The sequence below is a fragment of the Monopterus albus genome, unplaced genomic scaffold, assembly GCF_001952655.1.
Source record: "Monopterus albus unplaced genomic scaffold, M_albus_1.0 scaffold28.1, whole genome shotgun sequence".
NCBI lineage: Eukaryota > Metazoa > Chordata > Actinopteri > Synbranchiformes > Synbranchidae > Monopterus > Monopterus albus.
Genome location: NW_018127908.1, coordinates 1,176,188 through 1,186,822, shown reverse-complemented (window position 1 = coordinate 1,186,822; position 10,635 = coordinate 1,176,188). Strand labels below are relative to the sequence as shown.

The 10,635-nt window shown below is 46.0% G+C and overlaps 1 protein-coding gene across 1 annotated transcript in view; it reads left to right on the top strand.

The window, feature by feature from the left end:
• The window catches only part of ptch2 (patched 2), a 28,943-nt gene that overhangs the window by 14,065 nt on the left and 4,243 nt on the right, over positions 1–10,635 (top strand). The window contains exons 6-20 of the mRNA XM_020595830.1: positions 118–226; positions 345–431; positions 574–695; positions 1,545–1,692; positions 2,721–2,852; positions 2,950–3,105; positions 3,220–3,312; positions 3,390–3,515; positions 4,325–4,712; positions 4,831–5,355; positions 5,874–6,016; positions 6,141–6,321; positions 6,433–6,713; positions 8,312–8,449; positions 8,903–9,045. Of these exons, the coding sequence (XP_020451486.1) occupies positions 118–226; positions 345–431; positions 574–695; positions 1,545–1,692; positions 2,721–2,852; positions 2,950–3,105; positions 3,220–3,312; positions 3,390–3,515; positions 4,325–4,712; positions 4,831–5,355; positions 5,874–6,016; positions 6,141–6,321; positions 6,433–6,713; positions 8,312–8,449; positions 8,903–9,045 (2,772 nt within the window). The remainder of the gene's footprint in view (positions 1–117; positions 227–344; positions 432–573; positions 696–1,544; positions 1,693–2,720; positions 2,853–2,949; positions 3,106–3,219; positions 3,313–3,389; positions 3,516–4,324; positions 4,713–4,830; positions 5,356–5,873; positions 6,017–6,140; positions 6,322–6,432; positions 6,714–8,311; positions 8,450–8,902; positions 9,046–10,635) is intronic.

The following is a 10,635-nucleotide window of genomic DNA, read 5'->3' as shown; positions in this document are numbered from 1 at the left end:
TGTAGCCTCGCAGGCACAAAGTGATAAAAGTTCTTATACAGTTACTTTTTCAAGATATGAAGGCATTAGTGAATATTTTAGGTTGATGGTCATCTTAAGTATTTCTTTTCTCTCCAGGGGTATGCGCGATATCCAGTGGATGAATCTAGATCCAGTCAAGCTGATGGAGGAACTGAGTCAGTTCACTTCACTGGAAGGATTTAAGGAGATGTTGGACAAAGCCCAGGTGCGCCACTGACATACACACTGACATACACACTGACAAATTAAAAAGTCTAATAATTATTTGTTTACTTGCCTACCTGCAAACATTGAGACTTTTGTAATGTTGTTTGATTGGGTAGGTGGGCCATGCTTACATGAACAGGCCTTGTCTAAACCCGGCAGACCCCGACTGTCCTCTTAGTGCTCCCAATAAGGAGCAAGGAGAGGTAAACTCACACGTGCTACAATGCAACTTGTGCCATTATACAGCTGTACGTAGATAAAGACAGTGACACCGAGAACTACAGATATACCTAACATATGTCTGTGTTTTTTTGTTGTCTGTTCTTCTACTTTCCCTCCACTCAGAGTCCTGACATTGCTGGACATCTCCAAGGCGGTTGCCATGGTTTCAGCCGGAAGTTTATGCACTGGCAGGAGGAGCTGATCCTGGGAGGGCGGGTCAAGAACAGCCAGGATACTCTGCTGAGGTATGTGTTTATTAAGACATGTAAAGAAAGAGTGGACACTCCAGTTTTAGGTGATTTTACACAGTATGTCAGCCTGTCCACCATCAGCTTATGAAACACTGTGACTGTTAAATCTGTGTAACCCCTAAAAAACCAACAGACACATGCTGGGAATACGTTAATATGTCATACTGAGAGACATCAGTTTCCTGCATGATCCAGGATAGGCCAGTTTAAGATCACTGACAGCCACATAAAGCCCCCCACCCAGCTTGCTGTACATTTGTTAGGATCAAAGAAGAAATTGAAAAAGGGAAAAATATAAATTCACATTTTTTGAAGGTGACACACAGTAAGATGTTCTTCTACGTTCTGTTTTTATATTCTATGAACTTCAGATGGCTTTAATAGCATGACTTATATAAATGGAGAGATAGCACTAGGTCAGAGCTCAGACCGTTACCCTCACAGCCCCAACAGAGCCTTGAATGAAACAGGATTCCAGTCCCATCTGCAAGAGCCAAACTTACTCTTGAAAGTGATTTATGATCATTTCTTTCACATTTTCAGCAGCACCGCTGCTCACTGTGCCGGTGCCAAGAAAACTCGAGGACATCTGGGATCACAGACAGATGAGATAACACCTGGTTCTGGCTGTTTACATTGGCAGACAGACAGACAGGCAGGCAGGCAGGCAGGCAGGCAGAGAAGAAATGACACCTGCCTTTAGCCATTCACAGAGGCACGCTCCAGAAAGGTTTAGCAATGCCATGAACATCCTAACAGGATGTGCCAGTTGTGACATGGATGACGCAGTTGAGGTTGCTGGACAACTCTGACATCTGCTGTTTACATTTGTGTGTCTTACAGTGCGGAGGCTCTCCAAACCATGTTCCTGTTGATGAGTCCCAAGCAGCTGTATGAGCACTTCAAAGATGACTACGAAATCCATGACATCAATTGGAATGAAGAAAAGGCCACCGCCATCCTTGAGTCTTGGCAGAGGAAGTTTGTGGAGGTGTGAACATAAACACATATTTCATGTATATTCAAATGCGCATGTTTTAAGGAAAAGTGGAGCAGAGATTTTTGTTGTAATAGGAAGTAGGATGAGAAATATGAGGAGGCATTTCCTTGTCCTTTTGCAGGCTCATTTAGCTTTGGTATATGCACACACACACACACACACACACACTGCATGGGCCTGAATTGTCTGAATTCCATCACTCCTCAGGTCCCTTGTAAAGCGAATTTCAGGACAGAGCAGGCCAGTAGGTGTGTGTGTGTGGTAGGCCAATCATCTCTTCCTGTCAGAGCCCTAGTTATAGAAACAAGCTGTTGCTGTGATAGATGACACCCACCACAGTGAGAGCAAGGAGAGAGGGAGGGAGGGAACTGAGGGACATGTGGAAGGAGGGAGGAGGGGCTCAAACGTAATCTGACAGAGGTGCATAGATCTTCCTGATGCAAGGACAAGAAAAGATCTATTTGAGATAGCAAATGGTGATGAAACAAAAACAGGTAAGTAGTGTTTGGGAGCTTTAGTTCATTCATGGCAAAGCTTGGGAAGAGCAGCCTCCTGAGCCATGTGATCTCATCCCTTCCACCTTTGACCTCACAACCTCTGGCATCTGTGCTCATTACTCCTCAGCTGTCATACACACACACATGCACACACACGCTAGCACATGAAAAACACACGTACATGTTCATACTCACTTTCAGATGCACATTTCAGAAGAGACAGGGGACCTTTTCTTTAAGATGTTGGGTTGTAAGAGAGGCTTGTGGTACCATTGGTGGTACTATGTAGGATGGCAACAACAAAGTGCTCCTTGTCTTACTCAGCAGATCAGTCCCTTCCAAGGTATTTTAGTATACTTAACTATCAGTCTCAGGTTTTTATCATCTTCATTCTGACAATCATAAATTCTAGGAATTAGTTGGTGCAGAATACAATTCATAGAGTATATTTATTTACATTTTGGAGAAGCTGATGTGCTGACGTTTGCACAACGTCATGGCCAATCAATTTGTATCCCGTAGGTGGTTCATCAGAGCATCCCAACTAATTCCAGCCAGTCCATCCACGCTTTCTCCACCACCACCCTCAATGACATCATGAAATCTTTTTCCGACGTCAGCGTCATCAGAGTGGCCGGAGGCTACCTGCTCATGGTGAGTGTATTAACAATTCAAGTCTGACTAATCAGTTAAAGAAACATATTCATCTTTACTGTAAAATGACTATGTAATATGGATGTCTTTCCTCTAGCTGGCCTATGCCTGTGTGACTATGCTAAGGTGGGACTGTGCTAAGTCCCAGGGAGCCGTGGGGCTTGCTGGGGTGCTGTTGGTGGCTCTGTCAGTGGCTGCAGGGCTGGGTCTCTGCTCACTGCTTGGCCTCTCCTTCAACGCTGCCACCACACAGGTATAACACAAAGGGAATAACATACAGTGCATTTTATAGGCCAGATTTTGATGTCACACAGTTCAGTTGTTCAATCTGACCCTTTGGTCTCTATTCATGTGCTTCCCATCCCAGGTGCTTCCCTTCCTGGCACTAGGGATTGGTGTGGATGACATGTTTCTCTTGGCTCACTCCTTCACAGAAACTGGAAGCAACATCCCCTTTAAGGTACCTTTAAGATTCTCCTCTCATCTCCTTTCCTCTCTTTCTTCTCCCTCTGACTTGTGCCTGTGTTTGTTTTAAAGGAGCGCACAGGAGACTGTTTGCGTCGCACCGGCACCAGTGTGGCTCTGACTTCCATAAACAACATGATTGCATTCTTTATGGCCGCTCTCATACCCATCCCTGCCTTGCGAGCTTTCTCTTTGCAGGTATGTATTGCACATGTACACAATCGCACCCCGAGAGGCCTGAGGCTCATTTGAAAATGAAAGAGATAACTTAAGAGAGATGACATTTATTCAGATCAACGAAATCCTTTGTTCCCAGTTTTATTGCCACTGCACCTACAGGGCCAACTTTTTTGAGTGTGGATGTGTATATGTGCATAACTGTGTGTGTGTGTGTGTGCGTGCGTGTAAGGTGGAATAATCAGAGCAAAGAGAGTGATGAACTGACAGAGAGAGGCAGACAGGGAGAGAACAAGAGCCAGGGAGGAGTGGATCAGTATATCACTGGCCCGTCAGGGCGGTTTGCTCTGATCTGTGACTAACCGTGGGTGGTCCCAAACACACAAGCACCCACACAAATACACACACATAGGTGTACACACACTGGAAACCACAGCCAGCCAGAATGTCAGCTTCAGGGGCTGGAGGGAAAGGAGGGGGACAGCAGTGGCGGTGATGAATGGTGATAGTCTTGCTCATTTGCTCAGACTCGCAAGCTCCTTCTTTCTCTCATTCCTTCTCGTGGTTCTTTCTTTCTGGCACTCTTTTCTTCCTTTTTACACTGCCTCTCTCTCCCCCTCCCCTCCTGACTTGCTTAGTATTCCTGGCTAGTGATTTAGAGTAAGGCTTTACTTTCTGGGCTGTGGTCTGAGACACTAAAAAAGAGAGAAAGAGAGAGAGACTTGACTCTACCCAGCTGGTGTAGGGTATCTATAATTTCACAGTGTTGTGTTTCTCTTCTCACTTTGTTTTTGTCTTTTTTTTCTCTCTGTCTGTATTTCTCTCCCTAGGCAGCCATTGTGGTTGTGTTTAACTTCACCATGGTGCTGCTCATCTTCCCCGCCATCCTCAGTTTGGACCTCCACCGGCGTGAGGACAAGCGTTTGGATATCCTCTGCTGCCTGTACAGCCCCTGCTCTGACCGGGTTATCCACCTCTCTCCTCACGAGCTGTCGGACACCGGAGAGCAGCCTCACACGCCGACAACAGCAGCGGCGCACACACACCAGTACGCTGCAGCATCCACGATCACCACCAGCACTCAGATCACCACCACAGTGCAGGCATTCACACAGTGCGACGCAGCAGGACAGCACATTGTTACAATCCTACCACCTACCTCACAGATCTCCACTAGCCCACCCTCCATCATCCTCTGCCCCACTTCCCAGGCCCAAGGTAAATAAAGCTATTAAGTTTCCTACAAATTTTTTGCAAAAATTCTTTTTTATATTCAGTTTTTAAATCAATCATGCTGCCAAAACATTTATTTGCTGCTTATATTTTCTGCCTTTAGCCATCACACCATCCACCACCACAACCTCAGTGCTGGATCCCTATGGCTCCCAGCTCTTCACTCCTACCTCCAGCTCCACACGGGATCTCTTAGCCCAGGTGGAGGAGTCCAGATCCAGAAAGAAGTGTGTCCCGCTCCCATTCCTGCGCTGGAATCTCTCCAGCTTTGCCAGGGAGAAATACGCACCTCTACTTCTCAAACCTAAAAGCAAAGCCATCGTTGTGGTGCTGTTCCTGGGCCTCTTGGCCCTCAGCTTGTACGGGACCACCATGGTGCATGACGGCCTCTACCTGACTGACATCGTGCCACGTGACACCAAGGAGTATGATTTCATAGACGCCCAGTTCAAATATTTCTCCTTCTACAACATGTACCTGGTGACCATGGATGGGTTCGATTATGCTCGGTCACAGAGACTGCTGATCCAGTTGCACAACGCTTTCAACTCTGTTAAATACGTGGTCAGAGACAGCAACAACAAACTCCCCCGCATGTGGCTGCATTACTTCCAGGACTGGCTCAGAGGTGAGAATTCAGGCTCAGTAATGTTATGATTTGAATGAGTCCGGTAATAACTTTCCCCCAGAGGGTTTTTGATAATGACGTCAGAATCAAGCAGATGGTGCGGCAGGTTTTTTCAGGTGTTACTAAGGATGGTAGTCGGTCGGTGTGCGTGAGGGTGAGAATGTGTGAAAGGTGAGCAAAAGTTCAGTTGGACTGTGTAGCCCCATCCACCTGGGCTCGGGGGCGGTGCAGTAGGCGGATTGAGGTTTTAGATTATCTTTGCGTGTGTGTATGTGTGTCCTCAGGCTAGGACGTGTCAGAGGCCCAGTGAGGAGGAAGTAATAGCTAACAGATCAATCAGAGCCAGCTGTGGGGGGAAAAAAGAGGGAAAAAGAAACTTGATATTTCACAGTTTCACCATCACTCCCCACATAGACAGACATGCAGGAAATTTTTATGATAATAGGAATCATAATATTTATAAATGCCAACCACAATCATTCTCTCTGTTCTGTGTGTGTGTTTTGCCTCACATGTAGGTCTTCAGGCCGCTTTTGATGCTGACTGGCAGGCAGGCAGGATTAATGCTGACAGCTATCGTAATGGCACAGAGGACGGAGCTCTGGCATACAAGCTCCTTATCCAGACCGGTTCCAAGAAAGATCCCTTTAACTACAGCCAGGTACTGTGAGAATAGCTGCAAGAAAAAGAGTGACTATAAAAGAGAATGCACATCCTTTCTATGACAAGGAGTGTGGTATGGTGGATGAAAAGTCAGTGAATGATTGACTCTCGTTTCTCTTTAGCTGACGTCTCACCGCCTTGTGGATGCAGAGGGTCTGATCCCCCCGGAGGTGTTTTACATTTACTTGACAGTTTGGGTCAGCAATGATCCTTTGGGTTATGCTGCCTCCCAGGCAAACTTCTACCCCCATCCCAGAGAGTGGATTCACGACAAGTATGACGCTACAGGGGAGAATCTGCGCAGTAAGTATCATACGTTATCTGTATTGTTTCAGAAAGAGTAGACACACCTCAAAAATGCCTTGCAGTACAAACAGCACATGATCTGATCTCAGATCTCATCCTTGCTTTCAGTCCCAGCTGCAGAGCCCTTGGAGTTTGCTCAGTTCCCCTTCTACCTGAATGGCCTTCGCCAGGCCAATGACTTTGTAGAGGCCATCGAGAGTGTGCGGGCTGTCTGCGATGAGTTTAGCCGTAAGGGTTTGTTCAACTACCCAAACGGATACCCTTTCCTGTTCTGGGAGCAGTACATTGGCCTAAGACACTGGTTCCTCCTGTCGATCAGTGTCGTGCTGGCCTGCACCTTCCTGGTCTGTGCAATTCTCCTGCTCAGCCCGTGGACGGCTGGTATCATTGTAAGTCAACAGTCAGTTATTCTTCATCATGTCCTCCTCTTTTGATCCTTCCTGCTTTTTCATCTTTGCCTATTTCTGTCTCATTTTTCCACCTCATCCTACCTCAACAACATCATTAGCCCTTTTCCTCCCTCTCTTCTTTCTCTCACTGTCTTCTCACCCTTCTCACCACAGCTCAATAACACTGTCTAGGGGGCCCCTTTTTCTCTGTGGAGGGCCAGTATGCACACACACACACTGGGACCTTTGTAATTCTAATGTAGGCTGGGCTGGCCTTAGAAAAGGAAATGCAAAGGAGCAAGAAAGGCTTTGCCCTCCTGAAGCCTCTACCTCCAACTCCCTCACTGCCTTTGTCAGAAGGAGAGGGAGAGACTCAGGGACAGGACAGATCTGCCCAGTTGCGACCTTGGCCTGCTTAGCCCATCCATCAGGGATATGTGTGTGTATGTGAGCTTGTGTGTGTGAGAGTGAAAGAGACAGTCTGAGTGTTCAGCAGTTGGAAAACATTTCACACACAAGGTGGTGGGACTGGTGGTCATTACGGGCCCCCCAAACTCACACACATACACAGATTCACATATCCCAGACCGCTGGGGCACGGGGGTGGGCCTGAAGTGTAGCACAACAACAGTGTTAGTTTCAACTGGAATGTGTTTAATTTAAGTAGCAGCCCCTAGCAGCTCTGATTGAGACAGCGACACACTGTCCTCAGACACAGAGAGTGCTACATTGCATGTGTCGTTTCCAAGCATCAGCCTGCCTGTGAAGGTTTTTCCCAGTCTCTATGTGGTCGAGCAGTAAAACAGCTTTTATCATTCTCAATTTAACCGTGCCCCAGCTCGGAGCCCCTGCTGGGATCAAAAGCTCTCATTGGCCGGGGCCCATTCTCTCCTCCTTGTTGTGGTTGTTTGTATTGCAGTTTACGGTAACATCACACATTTAAGATGGTCTTATATAGCGCTTTTTTAATGCTTTGCAGCACACTCACACTCTTTGGCCCTTTACACTCCCAAACACTCACACACCGGTGACATCACCGGGATTGGACAAGCCAGAAATTGAACCACTAATTTTCCAGTCAGGAGACAACCCGCTCTACCTCCTGAGCCACAGACATCAGTAAACTCAAACACCGCATTAATAAGATGTTGCATTAAAATGTTGGAAACAATAAAATAAGCAATACAGGCTGTTATGTTGTGAAAAACTAAAGAATTTGTTTTCCAAAAACAGAGAGATGTGTACATGAGTATGGGGTTATGGGAGTGGCACAGTACCCGCTCTCTGTTGTTTCAGGCACTGTCAATCATTTCAACTACCTCTGGGAAGGAAGAAGAGAATTTAAAAAAAAAAGGGGGGGGGTTAATCAGCCTAAGGGTGGGGAATTTAATTTCATGTGGTTGAAATGCTGAACACTGTGTCAAAGTTTGTGTGGGGTGAAGAGGCAAAAGGCCACAACTCAGTCGCTAAGGAACGACATTCACTTTTATTGTTTCCATCCTTTTGTTTTTGTTTCACTATTTACTTGCTTGTTTCCATATCATTCAAGATGAAAACAGTTTTTTTGCAACTCTTTCTTTGCATGGCTTTTTTTTCAGGTGTTTATCTTGGCCATGATGACAGTGGAGCTGTTCGGTATCATGGGTCTGATTGGCATCAAGCTGAGCGCCATCCCTGTGGTCATCTTGATTGCCTCTGTGGGCATCGGAGTAGAGTTCACTGTTCACATTGCACTGGTGAGTCAGCACACACAGCAAGCGCACACATGTTACTGCCTGTGAGATACTATACGCTAACATGTGACTACATTAGACTTAATATGGTCTACAAGCTGTAATCAAATATTTTAATAATTATTGATTAAATTTATTTGTTTCACTACAAAGATTTATTATAAACTATAAGCATAAAGCTCTGACTCCTGTGGCTTCATGCCTGAAATGGAAAATTATTAAGGTAAAATAAACGAGATTAAAGATTTACTAGGAAATGTTTGGGCTCCTGATTCATGCTGGCAAATTTAAACCTGCACAGTGTACTTTCTTGTAGTGTAGTGTAGCACTCCCTATCCAACCAAACGCAGGAATTCATAAGTGTGCCAAGCCTTGCCACAAGCACAGGTTTTGTGTGTGATCGGCAAGATTTGTAACTTATTTCTCTTTCCCCCTTTCCCTCCCTCTCCGCCGCAGGGCTTCCTGACAGCCATTGGCAACAGAAACAAGCGCTCGGCGGTGGCTCTGGAGCACATGTTTGCCCCGGTGGTTGACGGAGCGATCTCCACACTGCTGGGCGTTCTCATGCTGGCAGGGTCAGAGTTTGACTTCATCATGAGGTGAGATGCTGTCCGTGTGCATCTGTATGTGTGTAGCTTTGTATGCATGCTTTTAATAAGTCATGCTAACTTTGAGCTTGTGTGTGAGAGAGTGGCAGCAATGGTCTCTACACTCTCCACAGTCCCTATGTTATCTTTCAGCAGCAGCAGTGTTTTGGTTTTACACCGCTAATGTGTTAACGTGTGCACAAGTATGTGTGGAAGCAGTTATTTAGCCTCACCCAGGGAGGAAGCCTTGTGGGAAGTCATGGGTGCAGGTGGAAATGTTATACCCCTATTTATGCACACACCCATGCACACACACACACACACAGTGTGACAAATATTCACCTGGTTCTGTCACTCTGAGCACACACACGTCCATCTCCTCAACCTCAGAGCACAACAAATGGGGAAAACACCAAGGGTGTGTAAGCAGCTGCTCGTAAACATGGAAGTGTTCTGCTACCGAGTGGTGTCTCTCTCTCACACTCACTGTCTCTTTCACACACACAAACACACACAGGGGAATCCGTAAAAATTCCTATCATCCGTTTAGCATTCTCTCCCTCCATGTCAGGTGCTGTCATAAAAAGCAGAGCTAAATTTGATCCAATCTCAAAGTCAGATGGTCTGAAGTCCACCAACAGACATCACTCCTCTGCATGTGTTTATGTGTGTTTGTACTTGCTACATAGTGAGGACCAAAAATGTCTTTTTTTGATATAGAAAGAGGACATTCTGGCTTGTCCACCCTTTCTGAAACAGGTTTTTGAGGGTTAGGACTTGGTTTTAGGGTTCAGCTTAGAATCAGGTTTAGGTTAGGGTTATGGTTAGACATTTAGTTGTGATAGTTAAGGACAGGGTAAGGGGCTAAGGAATGCGTTAAGTCAGTGAGTGCCCTCACAAAGATAGAAGTACAAGTATGTGTTTGTGTTTTCTACCATTGCTTCATGGCCAGAGTGGAAAAAAGGCGAATAGCTCGCTGTTTTTCAGGCGAATGTGGTCTCGGCCCAAACCCGAAACCACAACCTTGAGCTCACAGACTGCACCAGGCCTCCATGACATAAAAAGCACCGTTTTTCTGCAGAAGAGAGGAGGAGAAGTACTCTCAGGGTGGTTTCCTTGCAAGGATATGAGGCCCTGGTGGGTGGGTAGATGGATGAATGGATCCTCCACAATGTTGGACTGGAAAGATAAAGAGGTGCAGATATATAGGAACAGAAAAAAAGGGAAATAATAGGAAGTTAGATTGGGATTAAGGGAGTCAGAGAGACAGCATCTTGTTTTTTGTCTTGTTGTATGAGAGATCACTTTCCGAGCACAGAGTGAAAAAGATAAACTGATGGGTTTGTTGTCTCTGTTGGAGGTCTTGTTTAGCTGTAGCTATAGCTGTGGTCAGGTGAATGGGGCAAACCAGAGCTGGCTAGCTGGGGAGTAGCATAAATATACTGCTGTAAACATCTCCTGGCCTTGTAATGCACTGAATAAACAGCAGGCCTAATTCAGTTCTGCTCAGGGTCCTCACACACACACATACTCACACACAGGTAGTATACATGCACACACATGTGAGCCACACATGCACGCACACACGCACGTGGAGAAGTG